The 27,795-nt window shown below is 39.9% G+C and overlaps 1 protein-coding gene across 2 annotated transcripts; it reads right to left on the bottom strand.

Annotated features, from left to right (window-relative positions):
- Positions 1 to 1,216: 1,216 nt before the first annotated feature.
- cers5 (ceramide synthase 5) lies at positions 1,217 to 26,842 on the bottom strand. Of its 2 annotated transcripts, XM_080890834.1 has the most exons (10): positions 26,513 to 26,842; positions 17,162 to 17,267; positions 15,822 to 15,952; positions 15,421 to 15,478; positions 15,226 to 15,276; positions 13,483 to 13,575; positions 6,870 to 6,998; positions 5,924 to 6,030; positions 4,877 to 5,033; positions 1,217 to 2,097 (listed from the first exon to the last, which is right to left on the bottom strand). In XM_080890834.1, exons 1-10 carry the CDS (start codon positions 26,683 to 26,685, stop codon positions 1,933 to 1,935), a joined length of 1,170 nt encoding a protein of 389 aa, XP_080746960.1. In that variant the 5' UTR covers positions 26,686 to 26,842; the 3' UTR covers positions 1,217 to 1,932. The 2 variants fall into 2 exon arrangements, with proteins under 2 accessions (XP_080746960.1, XP_080746961.1); XM_080890835.1 differs by lacking the exon at positions 13,483 to 13,575.
- Between the last annotated feature and the right edge of the window lie 953 nt (positions 26,843 to 27,795).

The raw sequence follows: 27,795 nt of genomic DNA on the forward strand, positions 1-27,795 counted from the left end.
AGTAGAAACATAGGCAAAAGGGCAGCTTACACTTCTGTAAAAATACTTTAAGTGGCAAAAAAGACTTGATTGATTCTAATGTTGAACAGAGAAAAGGCACTATAATGCAGAGTCATCAGGAAACTAAAAAAAAATATATACTTTCTATATAGCACTTTGTAAATCCTGTTGACTCCAATGTTTACCAATATAAGATATTAAAGATACAAAAGCCTTGGCAGGAATAAAAACTAAAAGATTTAATGCCTCACTGCCTCCAGGAGGTCCTGAGACTTAATTAATTTGTAATTAAGGTTTTTGCTGGTGTGATTGGTAAAGCTGAGCTTGTTTGTGTGACAAGCAGGAGCAAATGTTTTTGATAAAATCTCAGTCATCTTGTTCCAGCTTGTCCAGTCCAATGGTGGGAAGTATCAAGTACTTCTCAATAGTTGAGTATTTCCATTTTAGTCTACTACTTGTCAGGAACATGCGGGTTCAGTACTTATATTTAATGCACACGTATAGTAAAAGGTGTGGATGATGGTGATAATGTTGGGAGTATTTATCAAATTAACAGATAACAAATATTCTCTCTTTAATAACTGACTTCAAGTTCTTGATTTAAGAACCAGTGATGTTTGCAGTGTTGTCACTGGTTACTTTTCAGCTTATGAACCCATTTTAATCTCTTGTTCCTGATTTCCTTCAGGATCCCCAGCATGGTAACAGGAAAGCGGCTCGCAGACATCGGCTATCGGGCATTTTCTGCCTCGATGATGCTGCTGACGGTGTACGGGGGCTACCTGTGTGCAATGCGAGGGTACCGCTACATGGAGAGGCAGAAGCAGCTGAAGCTGGCAGCAGAGAACCAGGATCCTGAAGTCATCAAAGACTGACAAAAGCTCTGCTTTTTGCACACATGTGGACATTTCTCATTCCTCCTCGTCTTTATCCAGCAGCGAATCGTGATGTTTATTCTTCAGAGGACACTTGTGTGATTCCAGCAAGGGCACGGCCCCCTTAAAGACGAGGATTTGTTTATAAAGCTCCCAGAAAATTAACCACGAGCATATTTCCATCACTGGCTTCTGTCAAATTCATTCTGAGCTGCACTATTTCAGGAATAAGATGTAATTGTTTGTATTATATGACATTAAATGCATTCAGCTACACAGTGTTGTGTAATATATTGAAATAGGATTCAAATAAGATGAGACAAGCAGAAACACTTAACAGAATATATTTGGAAAGACACATTTTTTAGGTACTAAAGTAGGAGTTGCAGACCTTTATTATTATCCTCATATCTGGAATTCTTTACAGGCAGTGATATCCAACAATTTCATCAACGTTTTGGTCTCGGAAGTAAAAAAAAAAAAACAAAACAAACAATAAAACAAATCTCTCACAACATTGCGGTAAAGGGTCGTTTCACAATGAACTGCAAAGGGCAGATATGTTCAGCCACACTGTCTCTCACAGCCGGTGTCGTGCTTTTAAGAGCTGTAATATTACATTAATGTTGCTACATCTGCAGTGACACACCTGTGCCCTGTGCTGTCTGTTGTGAATTAACCCTTAGAAATAACCAAACAAGTTCATCTGACCAATAAAACTGGGAGAGAACTTTGAATCCAAAGAACATCTTCAAGCACAGGATAAATCCCAACATTTGTAAAAACAAGGCTATGCAAATCACTCGCTTCAACAGACTTCATTGCAGCTTTTACGTGTCGCCTCATCACACGACCCAGTGTCTATCTATCATCAGTTCACCAACACATGAATCTCTGTGCACTCACTGTCAGTATAGTGTGTGTGTGTGTGTGTGTGTGTGAGTGTGTGTGAGTGAGAGAATGTGGGAGTGAACTTTGCGCGTCAGAGGAATGTCAGAAGACAAAGCTCTCTAAGACACTGCGAGGGGATGAACGGCAGGGGGCTTCAGGCTCCGCGTCACCAGCTGTTGTGGTTCTGAGCTCGGGCTTTGGCAGAAGCACAGTGGCCATTAGTGCCATTTTCTCCCTTACAGGGATGAGGGGAGGTCTTGAAGCCTTGTGTTGGCGAGGCTGACTCATCTTCAGAGCTGCTCTCTATGTCGCTGCGGACATCATTGCCCACCTAGGAGACGCAGAGTATGACATTAATGTTAAAAAATTAATTACCAACACCGCAGCAGACTGAAAGTAGGCCATTCTGTGTAATTTGTGAAGGTGATGGCTTTAGCATCTTATTAACAAGGACACTGCAGTTTTTAAATTATAATGCTAACCAAGCCATCATGGCAATATGTGAAAAAGTAATCACACCGTAAACCTAATAAATGTAGTTCTTCCTCAGAAGAGCGGAAAAACCAATCAAGCATTTGTGATAATTGGTAATGAGTTTCACATTGCTGTGGGTGAATTTTGGCTTTCTTCTCTTTGTTATTTTTATTTCTTTTTCACTTGGGGTCAGGTAGGTTTGGATGAAAGCTATTTTTTGAATGAAATGATCATTCGTAAAAGTGCATTTTGTGTTTGTCTGGGTTATCGTTGTCTGATATTAAAACATCACCATCAGACGTAAGCAACCCATTTTCACACCAGGTAGGACATAAACACAGCGGAAAACTTGTCTTCGCCCATTTCTGATGGAAACAGGAACTTCTAATCAACATCTCAGATGATTTATATTACTACTAAGTGTCTCTTCTATTTCACTTACATTCATATATTTACAATATTTCTAAAAAGCTCTTCCTTTTTATTAACATTTACAGAAAAAATAAACATGCATGTATTTCAAAGCACTTTTTCAGAAACACGTCCAAAGTCTTGTTGGCCAACAAGTGCACAACACTTCCACAAAAGCTCATCTTGGTTATTACTCTGACGTTTCCTCCATATTGGACGCAAAACAAGATGCTGCACCTTTGACAAATGAGGTTAGTGAACTTGCATCAATGCAGACACGGTGGTGGAGGGCTTTACTACCCACTTCCACTTACAGTTAGTTTGTTTGAAAGAAGAAATAATTAAAGGAACTTTTCACATAAATGTGCAAATGGTGTGAGCGGGCGTAGGGACAGGGTCTTGGAACGTGGCTTCACGCTTTAGTTTGACTCACAGCGAGTAATAAACAACAAATTAAAGCGTTACGAGAAGATGCTTCATATTAATGGAAACCGCAGTTAGTGTAACAACTGGATTATACTCACAACATTTGCCACAAGGTGGTGCTGTGGGACAATTTCGACACCGTCCTCACTAATGAGAAACAGTGGGACATACCTGACATTCATAACACTTTTACCACATTACTTATCATTTACTCTCCTCTTACTGCTGGCTTCAAATTCAGTACAACGACTGTCTAATAAAAATCTACTGCAGCTACTATGAGTCTTTATGCAAACGAATAGGACGGATGATTTGTGAAAGAAATCACGGCAGAGGGAGTGAACAGAAACTTACAGCCAAACACAGAGAAGTTGTCAAGCAGACAGAGCAGACGCAGAGAAGCAAGAGAGCAGCGGAGGAGGGCTCATTGGACAAAGATAGACAGAAAGACAGGATCTCCCTCTCTCATTCCAGAGGGAGAGGAAGCAAACTGCGTCTGCAGAGAGAATGAGACACAGTCAGGGATGGAGGGGAAAAAGACAAGAGGCAGCAAAGGCGTTACCAAAAATAGCCGTGGTGTCATCTTGGACAAACATTCTGTTTGGTGTGCTAACATACCAAACACAAATGTAATAAAAATATAAACTTCCAGCCCAGGGTGTGTCAACTGTAGTGAAGTGAAACTAGCAGGTGTTCATACCACATTACAAAAATCATTCTACCAGGTGACAATACACTTTGTGTTCCTCTTGTGCAGGAAGGGTTTGACGTGTTGCATTCAAAGCCCAATTTGAGGATTTTCATTATCGACTGGCCTGCTTTTAATTAAATGAAAATGTCAGGGAATAGTGCAAAGTACACATTCAGAAGTCATGATATAAAACATACATTAACTGTTTGTTAAGGCAAACACCTAATCGGCCAATCATATGGCAGCATGTACACATGGTCAAGTCAACCTGCTGAAGCTCAAACTGAGCATTAGAATTAAAAAAAAAAGAAAAAAAAAAGATTTAAATGACTTTGAACGTGCCATTGTTGTTACAGCAACTGACGATCTACTTGGATTTACCCAGATAACAATCTATAGGGTTTGCAGTGAATATTCAGAAAGAGAAAATATCCAGTGAGTGGGCAAAACTTCACTGTTGATGTCAGAGGACATACGAGAATGGACAGAGTACAAAAACTCACATAACCACTAGTTAGAACCAATGTATCCAGAAGAGCATCCCTGAACACACCACCAAAGCATTATTCAATCCCGCTCTGTATCAATGGTACAATGGTGCTTGTGTAATGACACTTTGAACTCCTTATTACTAACTGAGCATTTAAAGCAACAGACCACCTGAGTATTGTTGCTCACCATGTCCATCTCTTTATGACTACAGTGTAGCATCATGTGATCCAGCAGGACAGCGCACCGCATCCCAAAACCTAAGTAATCTGAAATCAGTTTCTTGAATATAAAATTGAATTCACTGCACTCAAACAACCTTCACAGTCACCAGGATCTCAATTCAGTAGAGCACCTTTTGGATGGGGTGGAACATTGTGGAATACTGACATGCTATCATGAACCAAAATCTCTGAGAAATGTTTTCAGCACCTTGTTGAATCTGTGCCATGAAGAATTAAGACAGTTCTGAAGGCAAAGGGTGGTACTAACAAATTGTACACAATAAAGTGTCCATGAAGGTGAATGAGTGAATCTTGTCATTATAATAGCTTGTATTGGAGATTTTCTTTAGTCAAAATAAACAGTTCCTGACAGCTGAACTCTCCTTGTGACCCACCTTGCCTCGCAGGATGGCTTTGATGGCTATACGGGCTATGAGGTAGGACCAGATGATATGCAGCACTTGGAGGACCAGAAGTAAAACGTTGAAGAGCCACCAGGACGGATACGGCCCGACTATGGCCCAGCTCTCAAACATAGTAGAGTTCAGGACCCTGTTTGAAGGAGGAGATAAACAGGCGTATGTGTGAAGACTGGCTATGTTATAGTCCCAGAAATAGACCTGAAAATAAGCTTAAGCAGCACTCTTTAAACGAGTCTTACTTTAACATACAGAGTGGAATCCCGACCTGCAAGCCAAAGGCAGCGATGCAAGCGAGTAACACAGATCTACGGTAATGTCACTTGAGTGGTCTGTGAGGTCATGTCTTCCTTTACATCCACTTGAGTGACAACAGGTTGTCAACAGACCCACCTCCCCAGCACAGGTATAGATTTCAGCCCAGGTAGCTGCAGCGGCAACACTAGCTTTATCACTCATCCACACCAAGACACTGAATATAGCTGCTCAGGTTACTTTTGCCAGTGATAGGTTCCCTATTGTCTGTAGGACTGTCTCTCTTTCTGGAAGTTGAGCTGCAACATCCAGGTCTCTGCCGAGGAATAGCAGGCATCCAAACATGTCCCTAAATGTAAACACCAGCACTGATCTCAGTGTTCTGGGCCAGAGGTAAAGCCAGTGAATCTTTAAGACGTCCTGAAAAAGGATTCATCTGATCTAGAACAGTGCTGCTACCTGTTTCAGATTATAATTTTATTTAAACAGGAGCACATGGCATTTTTTTCTTTATTCTTAGGTCAGCAGCAATACATTTAAGCACTGCAGATTAAGTGCAGGCTGCGTGTTTCTGAGTGACAGCTGTTAGATATGTCACAGCCAATCAGGTGACAACAGATTATGCTCTTCTTCTTCTTCTTCTTTGTTTTTTAAATTTAAGAGCTGTTTAACATAACCTTCCCAATGCACAACAGGTAGATGAAAAGAAAAAAGCTAAAATCTATAACCACCTATAGCTATTCATTCTGACACTGCTGGTGTACTTACCATATTGGATATATAACAAGCCGTGTGATAAAGAATGCCACGCTAAAGACGATGAAGAGGAAGTCACACAAGCGCTGATACTTGGCATAGTTTGTCATTTTGGCCGCCTGTTGAAACACACACACAAAAGCAAAGAGCACAAATAAAGCATTATAATACGTTTTGTTCTGTATCACAGCACAGATAAGAAGAAGTTACCAAAAACAGAAGTTGGTTCCAGTTCATCTCCATTGTTTAGAGACCCAACTGGCGATAAGCAAAAAGTCTGGTAAGCAATAAATATCCTTAAATCCGTTGGGCATCTGTCTTCGCCTTTAGACAATAATTCTGATGGCAAAAGAGCCAAACGGGACAGGCAAAAATAAATAAATAAATAAATATCCTTTGGGAAAAAACCAAGGCTGCTCAATTACCAATGGCAGTTGTATCTTACTCCCTTTACCATAATAAGTTTCTACGTGTCCTGACCATTTCATCGTAATTCCTGCTGCGTGTCATATGTGCTTTCAATTGACAGGAGCTCGCAGCTCATCTAAAATATTGCAGTTTGCATTATAAATTACATAAATATGTACACAGCCATTTCAGCTCAGAGTATTTTGGTATATATTTTGCATATCTTTATTTTTATTTTATTTTTTTAGTCTGCTTAGTATAGTTCCTTGTAATTGTTTATATTGCTTTTAAATGATTTATTCTATTCATCTATTTTATATGTGCATTTTTTCTGTTTGGCATCTACTGTGACAGCAAAGGAATTATTTCTTTGTACAGGAAAATATATTTTACTGTGTATATGACAATAAAACTTTTAAATTCTGCCAGGACAGTGAAACCAAACCAGCAGCAGGTGGCGATTTGAAGAGCTTCCAGGGAATTAACATGTACAGGATGCAAAACAGCAAAGAAAAAAAAATGCTTACTGACACCAGCGTGAGTAACTGACCTCTAGCAGGAAGTCAGAGGCGTCGTGGACGCACAGTACGAGGCTCCCCACTCGCGCCATGTTGTTGACGTAAGAAAAGCTGATCAGGCTGACTGTAGCGAGGTGATGGATGAACATGATCAGGAAGTCCTAAAAAATAAGTAAAGAAAATAGGAAAGTCAGAGCACTATACAGAGCACTGTATATGCTCTATGACTGTTCTCCTGTGATGTGCATCTGTGTGCCTACCACTTCCATACTGAACTGTCTCAACTACCTTTGAATTCATTTTGTGCCTGCAGTAATGCCACACTTTGGCTGAACTACAGTCCCTCTGGCAACCCTTGAACTTCAGCCAATACATTTATTAGGTCAGTATTTGAAGCTGTATTTCATGTCTGTAAGCAGACTAAGTACCATAAGTTTAAATGTTTGCAACAAAGGCAAAACACATGATTATGCCGCATGTAATGTCCTCATGAATCAGAAACATAGTAAACAAATGTAAACACTAAAGGGGCAAACAGTCAAGCCATTGAATGTGGACCTATTACGCCCCTTTCTAACGCCCTATTTTTACCCTTAAACTGTACTAGAATAGTTCTGCACAATTATTGCCTCAAAATATTTCTTGTTCTTTGCATAGCAGGTTAGCCAGGCTGAGATGACCATATTAAAGTTTTCCTCTCCCACAGACACAAAAATCTAGAGAGAAGAAAGTCAAAATAAACACTAAAAGCAACCCAAAAACCTCAGTCATATTTTATATACGATGGAAAAGAAGGGCATGAATAACATTAAGCTGTGATCGCCTATGAAAAATAATAGCAAATAAACAACTAAATGTCACTGCGCTGACAACTAAAATGCTTCAGGATGTCTGGCAAATTAACAGAACATAAATCACTCTACTTTCAGAAAAGGCCAGTTTGTCCAAAAGCAGCCGTCCTGAAAAAAAAATGCAACTTAACGACAAATCATTTAATGCCAAAAGCAATCTCCAAGATAAACTTCATTTCAATCATAGAACCAGCAGGTAACTCTTGCAGTGGTTGGTGTCAAAGTATTTGTCTGTATACTGAAATAGAAGTTTCCAGGCCGGAGAGAGAGAAAAAAAAAAAAAAAAAAGCTTTGATGTCCACCGTAGTTTCCCAATCAACATACTGGCAAATTCCAGGCCTGCTGGCATAATGTCGCCTGAACTGAGTAATCAGGTTTGGCATTAGTGACGGCAGATGTGTTTGGTGCAGACCAAAGACAGCTTTTAACAAGAAACCTAATACCAACTGTGATACTGACGGTTTGTGGCTGCTTTGTTTCCTGAGAAAGCAGGTAGCTTGCAGTCACTGATTAAACTTTAAATTGTGAATCACATCAAATCTCATTATATTTCAAAAAGATAATGAAATAACAAACAACAGAAGTGGTGGTGGTCGTTGTAGGGACTGAACAATAAAACTGAGGGGTTTGAAATGTGGAAGACACACAAGAAAACCCACAAAAATGTTGCAATGTAATGTCAAAGGTGCACAATTGACTACAAAGTGTTAATAGTACTTCCTGCAGCCTGGGCCTCAGAAGGCCAAAGGTAAATATAGTAAAGTGTAGTATCTGGAGCAGCTGCAAGTAAAGAGTTAAAACTCAATTAAACTGAAATGTGGCATCCAATCAGCAAGACTTGGACACACACACACACACACACACTTGTCCAACAGACAGTGAAAACAAGCAGAAATCAGAGTGTGATTTTTCTTTTAGAATTTTATTAGATTTTCTGATTTTTGTTCAATAATTTAGAGTGTTCTAGTCAGTAATTTACTGACTAGAAACAAGACCCCAATAATCGGACAATTCCCTCTGAGCAAGCACTTGGCGACAGTGGGGAAGAAAAACTCCCTTTTAACGGGGAGAAACTTCCGGCAGAACCAGGCTCAGTGAGGGACGGTCATCTGCCGCAACCGGTCCAGGGGTGTTTAAAATGACTCGATTGGATGTTAAATAAATTGGCTTGTTTGAATTGTTTGTTGTTAGCCAATTTAAGAGTCACTTTGATGCCAGCTAGTCAATGTCAAATTGTTGTTTTTAAAGGGGAAACACCCGCGACTCTCTGCGGGTGATGGCTAACCTCCGACCTATTAATGAGAAGAACCTTCTGATGCGACCTGCTGGCGCCGCTGCCGACATCAGATGTTCTTTAAAGGTTTCGATGATTCTTTGCTCACCTACTTCATGGTCGAGATTAAAGAGAATCGTGACACACTCGGGGTCCTTATACTCTTTAAGGAGAGATTTGTAAATGACCTTGTGTAAGGTTCTGAAGGACTTCGAGGAGGGCTGAAAATCGATATGGTGGACATCAGCCCAGATTTTCTTCAACAAACGGTTTGTAATTTCAGAAACTGTGTCATCTGTATACAGAACGCGTGCCTTTTTAAAAGCACGCCTGACAAGTTCTTCCACACAGACTTCAACTGAAAGCTGCTTCTGAGCTTTGATTTCAGAAGACTCTGGCTCAAGTTTCTGTGTGGACACTACAAAGTGTTTCTTGAAGATGGAGATGAAAAGTTTGTCAACTGTTGGCTCTCCTAATTTCAATAGAGTTAAGGTGTGTTTTGGGTTGGAGAGCGCTTCCTTGCAAAAGTCTTTGAAAATGACCTTTGCAAGATCTTGTAGGGCCTTTGGTGATAAAGTCAAATCTGCTGTTTTTATTTCAGAGCAGATTTGATCTAAAAGGCGCTGGTGGAGGGAGTCTGATGGGCAGGCTGTGGATTTTTTTGCAGCCTGGGAAAGGACAGCCTGAAGGACCGCGCTTATGAGCCCTTTTCTCTCTGCTTCACCTCGAGGTGACGCAGAGGGTTTCTGCTCCTCAGAAGCCACGGCTGCTTTTTCAGCCTCTGAGGCTTCTGTGTTTGCCATTTGTGAAGGTTCCACAGACAGCGAGGACTCCAGATTTTTCTCTGGTTGTTCTGTCTGTGGGACCTGCTGATTGTCCTGCTGGCTGCCTGACTGGGTGCACGTACAGTGTGCAAATCTCCCTAACAACACCTGGATCAGTTCTTTTATGAAGCCTTCTCTGGCTCCGTGATCTGACTCCGGGCAGAGCTGCACCATCTGAGCAGCCATGTGAGACATTAGCTGGACAGTGCAGTCATCTGGGCGACCAGCCAGCATGGATCGCACCTGCGACATGTTTAGGTTATCAAAAAAGCCATCTACGAGGGTACCCACAGTGGCTGCGTTAATGTCATCTGAATACATTTTCGTGTTAGTGTTTTCTCTTACTTCGTGTGTCTGGTTCCGATGCATGGACTCAACTGAATGACAGTACCTGTAGCAGCACCCCTATTTATAGGTTTTCGAGGTCTTTGTAATGATGTGCGTCCTGTGACGTGACAGTATTTAGTTGCTTTGAAGTATGCCTATAAGCCCCGCCCACTTCTAAAAAGAATGCCTAGCAACAGCGTCACACAAACGCACCGGCGCTAGCCGCGTGGATGTGAAACGCGGGGAGAGATCACGTGGAGCCTGCACGTCCACTGCTGTCACCGACACGGAATACTTTTAAAACCCTTCCGTTATAGTTTGTGCTGTCACCAGGCTGTCCGTGATGGCGGGTAAGCGACGGGAACGTAAATGTGCGTGTAGCTTCACTCGGCTAGCAGAGTGGTCACGTTAAAGCGAGCTATACGTGAAAGTTTTCAGCCGTGTGGATTTTTAAAATACTTTGTGATTTCTGTCATTCAGCGCAGCTGTTCAGCTCTTTGAAATGCAGATGAAAATAACGCGTTTTTCTCACGGTGGAGCTCACGTTTTTTTAAGCACAGCACCGGAAATGACTTCAGATACCCACGTGTGCCACTACATATATATTATTTATATGATTTGTTTCTGGTTTGTGAATTGAACTTAAGATCAGATGTGATGGAGTTGGAGATGGAGACACTTGTCGAAACCGGAAATGCTGAGACTCTCAAAGCCCTGTACGTATTTCCTGATATATTCTCTTATCTGCAGGTATCTAAAAAAGGCTCTCCCTTGAGCTTCAAAGTCTCTGTGCTGCTGCAACATGTTTTGCATTTAGATGGTACTGTAAGGTTGAAGTGCTTCGGTGGTGATAGTTTTGGAATATGTATCATTTGCGTCAGTTGGATTTGGTGACTGTACTGCAGAAGCTAAATGCCATACCAAATGTTCTTTTCCAGTATTACTGCTTAGTACTGCTTGACTACTAAAAAGAGACAAATGAGATGTTTTTGTACATTAACAGCTAAAAGTTGTCATTTTTCATAAATAAAATGGAAATGCGTATTTCATGTCTCAATGCGTTGCTTTGTGGTTTGTTTGTTTCCAAAAAATGAAGAAAAAAAGCAAGAAAACAGAGTTAATGGGGGAATAATGATCAGGGGTGAAGAACACAAGACTTGTATGTTCGCGGATGATGTTCTTCTTTTTATTACAAATCCTGAATCTAGTTTGTTCCAATTGATGACCTTACTAAAAGCCTACAATCACTACTCTGGCTATAAACTAAATATTCAAAAAACTCAATCCCTTACGTTCAATTATACACCTCGACCGGAAACTGTAAAGAAATTCAGCTTCAAATGGGACTCTACCACAATAAAATACTTGGGAGTAAACCTAACGAAAGACATGTCTCAACAAAGAGATCAAATCTGACCTAACTCGGTGGTCTCTCCTCCCATTGGATATGAGTAATAGAATAGAAATAATTAAAATGAACGTTCTGCCTCGAATCCTCTATCTCTTCCAGTCACTACCCCTGGAGATACCCCAAAAACAATTTGACGAGTGGGACGGATGGATCTCACGGTTCATCTGGAACGGCAGACAACCGAGGGTCCAGTACAAAACGCTGCAACTAAAAAAAAAAGAGAAGGGAGGGAGAGCTTTGCCGTGCTTACAAGATTACTACTACGCCGCACAACTGAAGCCCCTGGTAAACTGGTGCTCCCCAAACTATGAAGCTAAATGGAAAAATATGGAAATTACACAATTAGACTTCCCACTACAGTCACTTTTAGGAAATAAGAACCAAGCTGAAAAATTTTATAAAGATTTGAACCATTTGACCCGGTTCACCCTGAAACTATGGTTCAGGGTAGTGGGGAAACTACAAATAGAAAAACAGGCTAGGACCTTGAATTGGATAGCTTATGACCCGGAGTTTGTGCCTGCCAGGCTGGATGGGACCTTTAAACAGTGGTCTCTGAGAGGAATTACTTCTTTTTGTTCACTAGCAACAAATGGGGGATTCCAAAGCTATGAAACCATCTCAGATACATACGGACTGGCAAAGCATGACTTCTTTAGATACTTGCAGGTTAGAGACTATTACAACAAGACGTTACTACCACATGTCCATGCTGTTGATCCCTGCATACACTCCCATTAGGAGAAGAGCCCCCCCAGTCACAAAAACTGTGAAAACCTGGCCAGAAGGTGCATCACATCAGCTGCAGGACTGTTTTGAAAACACGGACTGGAGCGTGTTCGAACATCAGGACCTTGAAGAGCACACAACATCAGTGCTCTCATATATTAACTTCTGTGTCAACAGTGTCACTGTGGACAAACGTCTCCGGGTGTATTCCAACCAGAAACCCTGGATGACTAAAGAGGTCCAGGTCCTGCTGAAGCAACGTGACGCCGCTTTTAGATCCGGTGATGGTATGCAGTACAGTGCAGCCAGATCTCAGTTGAAAAGAGGCATCGCGACTAATGCTAAAGCAGAAAACATGCATCTGACAGTCAGGTCGTCTGGGCTTTAGCAGCAGACTGCAGGGGTTGAGAGACAGATGCACCGATAGTCTGTTAAACCTCAGTTAGCATTTGTGTGTCAGATACCATTAGCATACAGTGCTAACATCTCCTGCCTGTGGGACATTAAACTGTTATCGCAGATTGTTCTGACAGGCCCTAAAACCTTTAATCTGTAAAGTCCCTTTTACCTGTTTGGAAAATCCTTTAATGTAAATATTCACACAATATTTTTCTTACACAAAGCAAAAATAGAGCGAAGGATGAAAAAAATCTGGCGGTGAAGCAATCACCTGAGTAGAAGCAAATATGGTTAATTAAATTAACAGGTTAGGAAATTTGGAAGCTGCTTAATTAAAACACTTGCCAGGCATTTGTTGCATAGAAAGAAAAAAAAAAATGAAGACATTAAAGGAAAGCGCCAACAGCTGTAACAAACAACCTCTCATACGCTGCGTTTCTGTGGAACTTCTATCCTAACAGACTTAGGCCCGCTATAGCCTGCAATCACATGACAGTGGGCGCCCTGGTGCTGAAAATGCGAGGAATCCAGACTGAGCAGCATCGGCTTCACCCTTCCCCCTCCCAAAACAATATAACACATGTGACTGTAAGTCACATGTGTTATATTGTTTTTTGTTTTGGTTTTTCGGTTAATAAATCAAAGTCAAAATTAAGGTTTAATGTTATGTGCATAGATGTGAAAAACCCTGCATCACATACACACCCATTCTCATTTTCTCTGCCAAATAAGGAACAAAAGACTTATTGACCAATGTTTAACGGAAAGTTGCAGCTGTGGAGTATCTGTTGCGATTTGATCTAGCAAACACGTGATCAGTGTTCCCCTCACCTTCCTTTTAATGTCGGTAAACTGGGAGAACATGAGCGACCAGTAGAAGGCCAGTTCTGTCACATAGTAGTGATAAAGACCTGGAGTCATGGCCTAAGGGAAGAGAGAGAGAGAGAGAAAGCAGGAGGAAGGTTTGAATGACTTTCACTTATTTTAAAGTGCCGGTTTTAAAACTCTCCTAGAGACCGACACGCTGTCACCACTTGTTGGAGTGTTGCAAAACATCGCAGTGCACAACGTGATCTTTGCCTAGTGAATCAGAATGATGTCATAATGTTGCAATATATGGCTGTGGCTACAATGTAGCTTGCCATCACCAGTGTGTGAATGTGTGTGTGAATGGGTGGATGACTGGATATGTAAAGCGCTTTGGGGTCCTTAGGGACTAGTAAAGCGCTATATAAATACAGGCCATTTTACCAATATTGCATGAGGCTGTGCTTTCCAGTGAACCGCTTCCTGCCAGTCATAGTGCAAACCAAAATTTTTGTATTTTGTCATTATTTCTTATCTTTCTTGTTTTGAGCTTACATATTCCACTTATTTATTCTTTTAACTTGTTCAGCTTCATTATTAATCGTTTTACTTACTGCTTCATGAAGGCTGTCTGTTAGGGGAGCATTACTTGGAAGTTCAGAAAAAGGTAACTCAATTTAATCAAAGCACTTTTGATGGGATCTGACTCAAAGTCAATATCTCAATGCAGATTTGCCTGATTAGACAGGTTGCGATAACAAACTTAAACCACATTTTCTGCACATTTTTTATTTTATCATAGTAACTTTACAACAGTGTTTCGGTTATTTTTATGAGAGTTAACTAAAAATTCTTCTCATATTAAAAACTACAATTCAATGCTAGATTTAGTTTATTAAAATAAATTTGGTGGTGACTGATAAATTCTGTTACAAACATGTGTGATAAAAGTACCTGAGAAGTAAAGCATAAAAAAAGTGTCACGCATTCAATTTCTTGTATTTGATGTTGTTCAATAAAAGCCTGACGCACATATGATATGATAAAAAGTGTATGACAAATGTCCTTCACTTTTCTTAAATGACAATCAACACATCAGTGCCTGTAAAACTTGTGAGGTTCATTCAGTACATTTAAAATATTTCAGAATTTTTTAAAAATCAGGCCAGCCAACAAGAACAGAAGATTATAGTATAGCATCCTTCCTGTTAAAAGGGAGTTTTTCCTTCCCACTGTTGCCAAAGTGCTTGCTCATAGGGGATCATATGATTGTTATTCTCTGTATGTATTATTGTAGGGTCTACCTTACAATATAAAGTGCCTTGAGGCGACTGTTGTTGTGATTTGGTGCTGTATAAATAAAACTGAATTGAACTGAATTACTATTAGCTTTAATCTCAGCATAATATAGGGCTATCAACAGGAAAGCAATGTCTGTGAGCTATAAATAGTAGTCAGGCTGGTTTTTATGACACATTATTGTGTACCGAAGATCAGGAAGTGAAGTAAGAACAAACAGATACTGATAATGCTTCTGCAGTGACAGTCGGACAGGGGAAAAAAAAGTCAACATTAGCTACTTATCTGCACATGGCTTTCTGTGCATCAGTTTATTTAGTACAGCTTTTCACAGAACACTGAGTACAGTCCAATCACCAAGAAATCAATAGTTTATTCTTCATTTGGTTGCTTCAATTTGGGAATGACTGTTATGGTTAACACTGCTTGTTTAATGGACTTTAAGGAATTATTAGAGATACAACATACCTGGTAGGGGTAACCGTACCAACAATGCCGTGTATCCCACATCCAAGGGGACTAAAAATAAGTAAAGACAAAAGCACATTATTTAACCAAACATTGCCAATACCATTAAATACACCGACTTCTAACAAATATCAAATAACATTGGTAACAAAACTCTTGTCACAGTATCAAAGCTTCATTTGTGGGTGCGCTCACCTGCCACAGAAACTGGAACCCATATGTAAATATACACAAATAAAATGTAAATCTCCACCTAGAAGTAGGAGAAGAAATTGACCATTTTAACCAAAAACCACAGAACAACAAGTGTAAAATAATGCTGAGAATTAGAGTGCATGGTCTCTACTCCTACTCCAGCGTAAACTGATCCTGAATCTAAATGTTAATTTAATCCAAGTCAAAACAAGAAAAAGACCTTGAAGGACCAGGCAAATAAAAAGATCTTATCAAATAACCAAATTTAAAAAACAAACAAACAAACAAATAAACTACTGGGACATACGCACACCATCACACGTCATCAACACAAAAACAAATCCACAGTTTACTTGAGCCTGCAGAGAGGTTAAAGGTGAGCACAATAGGAGTTAACCTACATGCTCTCGCAGAACTTAGTGTGTGTACTGGGTTTGTCTTGGTTCCTGCGGTGTCTGAACCAACGCTGGACCTTTCGCACCTCCCAGTCCAGCTGCTTGGACAGGCCATTCAGATGGCGAGAGTCTGGATTCTGTCATGAGAACAAAGACAAAATAAATAAACTGGAAACCCGAGGGAAATAAAATATGCTTGGTTATTTTAGAAATCCAGCCTGTGTATTATTGCTTTGTTAATAAACAACAATTTGAGGTTAAAATTTTGAGACTTATCAAACTGAGATCATATAAAGTTATTAGATATTTAAAAAGTTGTCAGAAGTTGTAAGACCTAGTAGGGAAAAGTTGCTATATGATCAGGTGGAGTTTAACTGCACCGATCGACAGTTCTGCACTGTCTGCCTGTGGTGTTATTTACAGAAAGGGAAACAAAAATGCTGGAGAAATATTTCCGCTTAACTGCATCTGATGACAGACAGGTATTGTATTGGCTTTGTTGAGTGTACAATAAAATTGTCACTATTGGAATTTACATCATGATAGCACATAATTTGCGAACATATGGTATAGAAAAAAAAAAGCTGATCATTTTAACATGTTTTCCAACTACGCATGAAATAGTTACAACAGCAACCGTTTCTTTAATTCCAGGATTGGGCAATTAATTTTTCCAACAGGTTACAAGAGAAACTGCGACTATTGTGTAAGGGCCACAGCAATAAGGTTACAAAGAAATAAAAGTGATATAGATCAGAGTTACTTCTCAGCGTACCTACTAAATCGTATGTGCTTACTATAAGACCTTTTAAGTTCCAATCTCGAGTGCAAACATTCTTTCTTTTCGCATAAGCACTTACTTATATCAAAACTACGACCTATTCTTATTTTCATTTATTTGGGTGAAAATAACCAATTAGTGATGACAAAAAAAAAATATGTAAGAATAAGAATAAAATTCTAACATAAGCACAGTCTAAACAGAGCTTTTAATGAATCAACACTAAATGAATAAACAGAGTAAAAGCTGATGTTTATGTCAGCAGTTTCTTTGGGCAGAATACCAGTAGCAATCACATGCGAGAAAAGAGGATTTTTCTGAAGTCTTTAACACACCCCACCACACAGAAATGCCATAAAACCAGGCAAACATGACTGTATTATGTCAGCCTTTGAGTTAAATCTTAATTCAGTGGATTTTGTGTCTCGAGGCACTTTTAATATTAACACAAGTGCCGTGTTCGTCTTGATTTGACAGATAACATGAATGAACTCAGGCATAATATCAAAGAGCACTGATGCTTGTGCACCAAAATGTTTAATAGAGTGAAATAAGTCATGCAAACCTTTGTGATGGATGTAAACACTTTTTCCAGCACTGCATTGGGCTGAGCTCTTCTTCCAGCACCCTGATGAATGTGGAGACTTCGGGCACAGGGACCGGCAATAAATCTGTGACAGCAATGAGAGATGGAAAGTCACTTTCTGTTGCTAAGGCATGCACACAAGCTATTTCAGATGAGACATACATGGCCAATTCTGGCAGGATTTTTAAGTATCTCTCAATCCTTTGTCAGGCAGCATCTTTCTTCGTGGTTTAATACGGAGAAACACAGTATGTAATCTGTGAAATTTGTACATTTTCTTTTTCAAGTAAGAGTTTCAGTCTAGAGTGTCTTTGTTGTAGACAGCAAGTTTGGCAAACATACAATGCACAGCAGTCAGGCATCGATTTATTTGGGTCAGCTTGTTTTCCCCACATACAGCTTCAGGTCCACGGTAGGTTTGAATATATTCAAAAATAATTTACAAACAAATTCTCTATTTAGCCCACGCAGACTCTGGGATGGGCATTCTGAGCCTGTGTGATCCCTGCCTGCAGATCTGTTCTGCATTATGACTCAACTGGCACTTTTAGCGAGGAAAGAAACCACAAATGTCTGTCTAAATGCTAAAGACATGCTGTGGCTCAACAGGCAAGGCAAACAGTTCACAGTGTCATATGCTGAGAGCAGGTTTAAATGTATTACTGCCTGTAATCACAAACAATTTCACAGGCCACTTGTTTTTTTATGCTGGCTGATTACTGTTCTGTGCAGGCTGTAATATGCAGATTATCCATTAGAGCGTGACAGATACATGCTGTAAGGTGATACCTACCTATGGTAGTATATTGGTATCAACCTACAGGTTTTATCATTTGTGCAGACATGCTCATCCTGCAAGTGTAACCAGGCCCCCAGCGGCCTGTTCTACTGTGGGAATTTTGTGGGTGCAGATGGGCTAAAGACAGGTCCGGTGATAGCAAACGAGGAGTGACAGAGAGTGATATGAGTGCGGTGAGCACCTCAGCAATCCGGAAACAAAGGCACCTGTAGGCAATTGATAATCATTCCACAAGTTACGCTACAAAACCCTGAGTTTTACTTCTGTTAGAGAGACCTTGATGTCTGAACGCTCTCTTTTTTAATCATCTTGGCTCAAGTTGTAAACAGTAAATGAGTTTGGACTTTTATAACCTGAATATTTTAACTGTTGCCATCTTGGTGGAGGGGTGGCCAGTGACTGAAACTACAAACTCATCACAAAAGTGTTTCCAGAGGTGAGAAGTCCTTTTTCCCCACAGCCTTCTATAGGAATGGAAGACTTTTTGCAGTGGCCTGCATCACCCCTGTGGTCCTCACTTTATTTTTCAGATCCTGAAGCTACGTCCCTTTTTTTTTTTTTTTTTTTTTTTTTTTTAAATACCGTCTATGTGGTAGACCAATCATTCATCTCTCAACCACGCTGCGCATGATTCGGTGCTTTCCCCACAGGAAACATCCTGCATTACTTTCTTATCCTGCTCCTCCTCTCTGTAGTGAGAGCTGTGCTTACTGCACTTCCATTGTTCTGACTTGTCACACAGTATGTGGTATGGCAGGTGGACAGTGCTACACTCACCTAGTGCAACTTTAAATCAACAGCTGCACAGTCTAGTAGCCGCAAAGGTCAAATTCTGATACTTGTCCAGATTGTGCAGCAGAAACAATGGCCTTAAACTATGTGTTTAAACTGTATTACTGACGAGCTTAAATCTAGACTGCTACAAATTACACCAGAACAATCCTGTGATTTGCAAACATGGATTTTCTTCTGTAATACAGAAAAAAGGAAGCAAAAAACATTCCACTGAAGACAATGTAGCAGTGAGTGTGTTGCCACAGTCATTTCCTAAGCTGCTTCTTCTGGCCTACACGTAGTGATGTTACAAGCTTATGTAAGGAAGCTTCAGATTCAAATCTCTATGTACATAAGCATATTCATGTATTTATTGTACGAGAGCTGTGAGTCACTTCAGCCTGTTGTTAAGGAGACAATTAACGACTACAGCCGGTGCCCTAGTGTAGCTGCACAAAAACACAAGATACAGTTCATGCCAGTGGTATTCTGTAAATCATCACAGTGTCACAAAGTCTGAAATATCATGTCCCACAAACACAACTTTAAGATACTGCGGTTTGAGGTAAACTGCTGAACTTTCCTTCGACTAAACTTAGAGTATTGAAGGAGGTTTGGAAAAAATGTAGTCAGTAAGCGATAAAAGAAAGTTTAAATATTTGTTTTGGTATAACTTTAATACTCTAGATTTATTTCACAAGACTCTGGTATTTTTTTTCCAGGAAGATATTGTATTACTAACCCTATAAACTGTGCACATGGAGCAAATGAGAAACATGAATAAAAGCTTAAACACGAGTCACATGCACTGATTTTCCAGAGCATCCCATTTTCTGGGGAGATGGTCACTGGGGAAGCAATCGCACATGATGCAGTAGTATTTAATATTAGCTCCAGAAGTTCTGGACACGACTGTGTCCTCCCACTGTTACTTTGGCAATGATTGTGTTACCCTATCAATGAGATTGACATTCTTGTCTTTAAAAATAAAAAAAAAAAAAAAAATTTATAAATAAAAATGAAACTGAGTGAATGGGGCTCAGAAACAGGTAAACTTGACAAATTTAAGCCAATTTCCTTCTTTTAGAAAATATTTTAAAAATGGGATCTATTACTTTTTCTCATTGTCTGTCAAATATTTCAAATAGATGGACATATTAAACATGGCCAAAATTTCAAATAAAGAGGTCAGCATATGTGCAAAGCCAAAAGCTCTAAAAGCTGTCACTTAGAAAGTTTTCTTCTACTGCTGGGTCTTTATGATGTCAGTGAGAGGGCATCTTAGATCATCTCACAGAACTGTTGCGTTTATGGGTGGCTGCCAATCAGAAAACAGCTGGCTTAAAGATGTGGTTTAGGTGGGTCTGAATGACTGTTTTTTTCCTAAAGAAAATGTGAGTTTGCCTGCTTTTATTTAACAAAATGTAACGTTTTTAAATTAATAAACTTGTGAGGTCGCCAGAAAAAGTTTTAGAGTAACTGCTTTAAAGGGAGGCAAGAAAGTTAACATGTTTTGTTTCAGACAGGATAACCTGAGGAACTGCTCTAAGATCAAGAGTAAGATATATAGGGATTATTTTGAACTTTTAATCATGCAAAGCTACCTCAAGAGAGTCTAAGAACAAAAATGTAGAGCAGGATAGTGGCATGCTAGGTAAATATAATCAGACACTTGCAATATCATTTGTTATTTATGTAAATAAAAATAACTGAGTTTATGCTGCTGTATATCACTGTTGATCGTTATGTTGCAGAGGTGTACAGACTTTCATGCATGCATACATCAATATGGGGTTAGGGTTACCCTAACCTCCTGCCCATTTGACCAATTAAGATCCAGGATTTATAATGCTTTATAATTCGATATGCACTCAGGTCTTATCTTTACTCTATCCAGTATGCAAGAAGGTTTAGGTTTGATAATATAGATCCATTAAGATTAAAACATAAATCTCTGGTATACAAATAGGTTTTGTAAGTCCAAGTTTAGCAATAGCAAACCAGACTGAATTGCAGTAAAATCCTCTACATGTTTAAACTTCTATTGTGCTGGTGGTGTACAGAGTGGTGGGAAACTGCAATTCATCACAAAATAGCCTGAGTGCCTTTGTGTTGCTTTATGAGTAACGCAAAAGAGAGAAGAAAAAGTTCTCACAAATCTAAAAATCAATGTCTTTTGTCTAACATGAAACCACTCAAGCTTCTAGTCCTCCCTGTTTTTTTGTCTCCTTCCCCGTAAGAAAGACAATTACCTCTCAGTACTTTGTTCTCCTTGTGCTAAAAATCACAAGAGCAATGACAAGTATGCCGTTTCAAGGTAGCTTGGTTATATAACTTATACAACATCATACAAAGTAGACAGTGTATTTAACCCCTCTTCATAAAGTTCAAAGAAAATAAAGACATATTTTAGAGCCACATGTGGCTCTATAATAAAAATAAAAATAGGTGGTTTTAAATGTCATTTGAGTTTCGCTTCACAAACTGAACATAATACTGAGAGTGAACTGGAGTGGCATGATGACTGTAACATACTGGTGCAAAAGAAAAAAACTAAATCCAAAGTACACCTACTTCTGCAGAGAAGTTTGATAGAGGAGTTCCATGTGGCACGATGTTGTTAAACATTACTCAAGGCAGTCCATGTTTTACAGTGCACCGTGAGCATAAAACACTTTACAAGTAAAGGCAACATGCTTGGCATTTTGATCAAATAAAAGCTCAGAGGTTGCACGGTGCTGAATGCGACAAAGTGTGCAGCTCTTAACTGACGCCAGAGTTAAGTGCCTACATTAGCTCTCTTGCAATCTCTATTAAATGGCTGCACACTCAAAACGCGAGTTGACGTGTCACAGACACAAGCAACAACCACAAGGTTGTTCTGGGCGCAACTGGTCCTTAAATTTATGATAAAGGAAAGCATGAATTAACAAATATTCATTCAAGTCTGAGCCTGCAGAGCTGGTCGTCAGACAACGGCAGTGGGAGAGGAAAGCAGCAACATGTGTAAGCTAACCTATTTATGTTAAATGTCAAAACATGCCTGTTTCTTCTCAGAAACTGACGACCTAACCAACACAAGGCCTGTTACCAGGAGACAGGCTTGGTGTGGTCTCTGTACTGAACAGCTGTGAAGGGAAGAGCACTGATCTACGTACCACCTTGACGCTGGTAAACCTTCCAGTGCCAGAGCGGAGGCTGAAGCACAGGCTAATTATAGCAGAGTATTCGACGCAATTGTGGCCTTCATTTGAATTGATTTTACAGCATGTGTTTTGAAACACAAATGACTTAACATGGAAGCATGACTTTGGGAAGAGACAAGGTTAGATTATGTAGTCAGGACATTGAACTCTCAACAAGGAGACGAACAGAGAATATAGAATAACAGAGTTTATGAGGACACAGACCAAAGGTACCGCAGCAGATTAGGAAACCAGGTTTGGCTAATTATTATCCTATATACATCTCAGGTTGTAGTTTTGACACTGTTAACAACTCATGACATGGCCTACAATGGCTTGCACACGCAAAACTGCCTGCCTGCTCACATCTAGAAAATAAGCTCCAGTGGCAAAACGATGATTACGATCGAACAAGAATGAACTGGTCCAGAACGGGGGTGGGGGGGCTGTTACTGGGTTAGTCAGAGTGAGGCACTGCCTGGAGGCAAAAGACAAATCCTGCAAATAATGTCATGAGTGAACCTAGCTTTTCGAGGACAAAGGCATATGCTTTGAAGACAGTAACAGTAGAAGGTGAAATGTAAGATTTTGATACGTTATCTAATCGTTAGAGGATGTTATCAAATAATATTGTCTGATAAAACAGTAGGACTTATACATGCTGGAACAAGAACGAGGTTTATTACCACAGATCCTGAGGGGTTTCTGATGCTAATCTATAAAGTGTTAAAAGAAAAAACAAAACACAATTTGTAGCTTAAGTTAGATCAGTTTTAAATTCTGAGATCTGAAATTAACTATGGCACCATGCTTTGTTCTAAGATCCACCTACACAGAGCTAAATTTGCTAAGACTTCCACCTATTATTTCCCTCTTTTGCATGGCAACAACAGCTAAGGTGATTGGGTTTATTAGTATTTTGAGCTATCCAGCGCATGCTGAAATAACAATCATAACGTAAGCCTACTGGCGTGTCGTTTTTTTGGTTGGATTAGGCTGAGTAACTCCTTGAAATGATAAGAAAAATTGAGCCTACTCTCCAACAGTGACATAAGTGTACTGAACCTGTGTGTGAACCATGTGTGAGTGCAGTGCTGTGCATGCGACAAGCTTTATTTCCTTTAGCAGAGTAGGAACTAAAGCTGTGATGTGCTTTTTTTCCCCTTCTGATTAATAAATGAATGAGACAGTCACGCAGTAAATGCTCTCTGATAACATCACCTTGCACGAGGCTGTCGGAGGACACCTTCTCATCAGAGAGGGCCTGAGTAGCAGCTTTGGCACCTGAGACAGGTGGCTCAGTGCCATGTGCTTCTTATCGAACAGCTCAGCAGCTCCCCTTCACCACCTCCAATATCTGATTGCTCCTTATTTACAGGCACTTGACTACGTCAAAATTTAACCAGCCAAAGTTGAACACTTTGTTTCAAGATGTCCCTCGAAGTGTAAAGTGTAAACTCACCCCTGAGTAGCAATAGTACTTACCTAATACTAACAGAAATAGCTCATATTATAATCGTCCGTCTGTCCTGGCTGTCCTGTTAAGAAGATTCCCTTCTTTCCTGTGTGTTTCTATATGTCATGTGCACCAGCAGAGGTGTAGTTCTTGGCGTCAGCATCTGTTTGTTGTTTGTTGTGACGCTACCTGCATTTTCCCCCAAAGAACCAAGGTTTAAGTTTTTCAAGAGAAAGTTTTACCCTTAAAATAATCTCTCTGCTAGGGGTAGCAGTACTGGTTTGAGTTACAGGAACTTGCATAATATTGTGTAGCATTGATACACATTGACTATTCAAAGTTTTTGCCTACACATATCAGGGCGAAGCAGCCCCAGAGCCTGGACGCTGGTGTTCATTTTTGCAAAGGCGATGTTCAGAGGGAATTTCAGACCGTCATGCTTTTGATGTCAGGGGACAGATTTGCTTAATCTTCCCGGGGCTTAGGCCTGCTGTAAAAACACATGGATGAACTCTTAACCTTGTGGAAATTTCTTGAGAAATACGGGTCCTTTAAATTACCTAAAGACAATCATCTGAATAAAACTTACAGAATGATACAATTAAAGTTTTTTGTTCAATCTTTTAAGATTATTTAAGGATTTTTTTTTATTTTGCGCATTATCCTTTAATATACAACGCTTGTCTTGTGGTTCTGTGTCACAAAAGAACTGGCACTGTTCATTTATTGAGCAAATAAAAGCAGCAGCATGTGCAACAGCTGACCAAAAGAAACTAGGGATGCATGACGTAGTGCAAGGTTCTGGACAAACACATCCAGAAACAATTGCCTGCTTTCAGCGCTTCCTGTGAACACCTGATATTTTGAGGTGGTTCATTATTGGTGCAAAACCAAAAACTGCACATATATTTAAGCCGGGGTGTTTAATTTGACTTTTGCAATTCAATTACAAATTTTACTTCGAATTATAACATAATTGGGATGAAAAGATTACTTTTGTGTAAAATAACAGAACAATCATGTTGAACGATTAATGTCTTTCCAAAGTAATTGTGATTATTGCTTTTATCATAATTGAGCAGACCTACATACACTATGAAAAAAAAACAAAACAAACTTTGTGGCAAATTTCTGTTGTCCAAAGAGGTTAAAACTCCAGCATATTTGAACAACTTTTTTGTTCCATAAACCTTTTTTTTTAACAAAGCATCTATATACAAGTAATGTTTTACATAAAATAGGTTAATTATAGAGGTTAGCACATGTGCCTCAGACATGAAAGTTGCCCAGTTTCTGACTGGGAGGAGACACCAATCCAGCCTCAGGGGGTCACATGCTAGTACACCACTGGTCCCAAGCCCAGATAAATGGGAGGGTTGTGTCAGGAAGGGCATCTGGCACAAAAATCTGTGCCAAATCAAACATGCAGATCCATCTGCTGTGGTGACCCCCTGGGAAATAAGGGAGCACTCGAAAGTAACCTCTAGGATTAGAGCAGAAAAAGGACAAACAAGCAGTCATACATGTTCACATACATATGCAACACCGAGGCCAAACAGCTGTTCCATATACTGTGTACAAGCACTGTGAGCTTTATCCTCTTCTCCCTGCACAGTGAAAGTAGGAGAAGCGCTGCCAGAAACATGTTATCCCACACCGACCAGATAACTGTACAGTTTCTTTGTTCATTACTTCCTCAGAAATATCAAAGTACTAGATCACACCTGTGATATTTCTCCACAAGCTGACATCCTACATCTTCTACATTGAGAGAAACAGGATTTTTATTTTTTAAATGAAGAAATGAAATAACACAAGTGTTAAATAATCCTAGCTAATGAGTTTCTAAAACATGAATTTAGGGCTTTATCTGAGCTCAGCTTCATGCCATTTCACTGAAGCAATGCACTACGCACACCTCCACGACTGGTTTGTCAAGCTTGAAAAACTGATAAGCAGACAAAACCTTTCCCAACACATCGACTTCTAAACAAACCCTTCATCAAAACTTTCAATCAAACAACAAGTTGACATTTGTGAAACCGCCCTATCAGGTCAGTCCGTAGCACAGCTCAAAACTGACTCTGTGGTTTTCCTGTTATCACTCAGGTCTGTCAGCCATTGTGGCGGCAACTCAGGTGGGAAACCAGTGACTGATTCATTTTCTTTACAAGGTCTGGAAAGAGTTTTTCAAATTTTATCTTCAACATCCCCTCTATCGCTCATTTTCCAGACAGACAGGCTAAATCACACAGAAACGGTTGAAATTAAGCAACTGAGATCTTCTAAAGAGGTCGGTACATTTATGCCCCACCTGTAACAGCCAACACCTGCCATGGAAATGCCACATGCTATCTTTTAAAAAACAATAAATCACAATTAAAGCAGTAAACCTGCACTTGAGGAAGAAGATCAGATATCTCAAGACAAGAATATCTCAACTATAAAAACAAATAATGAAACTCATTGTTGTGCAGTGACAGAGTCAAATGCCTTCAAGACATTTAGTTGTGTGGCAGGGCCTGCAGCTGGCTACTATCCAAAGGTACGAAACACTGCGTGTCCCTTCTTCAATTATGCAGAATGAACAAAAGCACAACCCAACCGTTTTACGGATGGCTCCTAATCATATACTATGTGACGAGAGGATGTGCCGGTTTGATATGAAGTAGCGGACTAGCAGTGCGATAGCTACATATTCTTCTTTACCCCCACAAGACAACTAAAAACGCACACTCTGATTACTAAACAAGCTTCACCTGAGATGTTATTTTTGACAAGGGAGTGTTCCGGCAAAATCACCATTAGTAAACTCCCCACCGTGTTAGCCTTCTTTGATCATGTTTAACCTTAAATTTGAAGTGAAAAAGGACAAGAAACTACAAAATAAAAATGCAGTTGAGACAGCAGTTTGGAGGCTGAGTCACTGACTATAACGAAATGGCTGTTTGGCGTGAGAAAAGTTGGGAACCCGTGATTTAAAGAGAGTGGTCCTCCCACTGCTAGCTTACACATCTTCCTGCTGATGGGCACAGCATCCGTTAAAATTAACTTTTGGAGATTCCCCCTCTCCCCCTTTTAAAGAAGAAATAACGCCATGAGCGGTAAATACGAACCTTTCAAAGAGTATCCTTACGACGAAAATTCCCAAAGCTAGCGGTAAGGCGGTAAACAAGTGTCCAGCTTTAGGATACTCCACCCCGGGAGCTGGGTTCTCCAGATCCGCCCAGGTTACGTTGTGAGGGAGCCAGAACCTCTCGTTCCAAAACCAGGCTGAAAGACCAGCCATATTTTCCCGCGTCCCTGTGCCCGCGCGGTTTGGAGCAAAGTATTTCTTGGCTCAAAGAAAAGATGTGTGAAACTTGTTGGATGCCTGCTCTGCCCCCCCACCGGGCTACTTCTGTATGCCGACTGCCACACTCAACTTTACCGCAAAAGTGATAAAATTACCGCAAAACTAGCTACGCTTCCGGTGGGGGGTTTTCAGAATAAGATTCATGACTACATAACGGTATAACATTTCACGTAAGAAAGCGTTAAAAATATCGTTCACTCATTTAAATTATTTGTCACTCGTCTTTTTTTCTTTTCTTTTTTAAATTAATATTTGACTAAGTTAGAATTGTGGCCATAATAATTTTGTTACTTCCTTGTATAGCTGGGGATTGCTAACTTTATATTTTTAAAGGCAAACTATGAAGCGATCCTCACATCTGAACATTAACTGTTTTCACTTATTAAATAGAAAGACAGACAGGAATTAAGACTGTCTTTTCATTAGTGACCTTTTTAATTTTGAGAGTTAAGAGTGGAGGTATGCTCTGGAGAGAAGAAAATCAAAGTTAGTAGAAGCAAGACAGAATACATGTGAAGCTTCAAGGAGCACAGGTAGTGAAGTATACTACACTTAATACATTAATGACACATTCTATGATTTATGGTTAGGAGAAGGTGACACTGACAAAAAGATGGGAGGTAACAGAGCTGAAAATGTTCACATTTTTGTTGGGAAATTAGAAATGAGTATATCAGAGGAACAGCTATGGTTAAAAGGTTTTGCAGATAATGCTAGAGAGATTAGGCTGAGATCGTTTGGACATGTGCAGAGGACGGATAGTGAATATAATGGAGAAAATATGTTGAAGATTAAGCTGCCAGATAGGAGGTTCGTGGATTCAGTGAAGGAGGATGTGCAGAGGCTTGGTGTGACAGAAGAGACAGGAATTACGATTTTTTTTCCCCCTCCTCTCATTAGTGACATTTTAAATTTGCTGGCATAAACCACTCACTTAATTTCAAATGCAGGTTCCTGGATTTTATCTCTAACTTGACTCATATTGCTTGCCGAGCAGAATTGAGGAAGTGAAGCAAGTCCCTCCTCCCTCGCTGAAGGGATGGG

Source organism: Rhamphochromis sp. 'chilingali' (assembly GCF_963969265.1).
Source record: "Rhamphochromis sp. 'chilingali' genome assembly, chromosome: 9".
NCBI lineage: Eukaryota > Metazoa > Chordata > Actinopteri > Cichliformes > Cichlidae > Rhamphochromis > Rhamphochromis sp. 'chilingali'.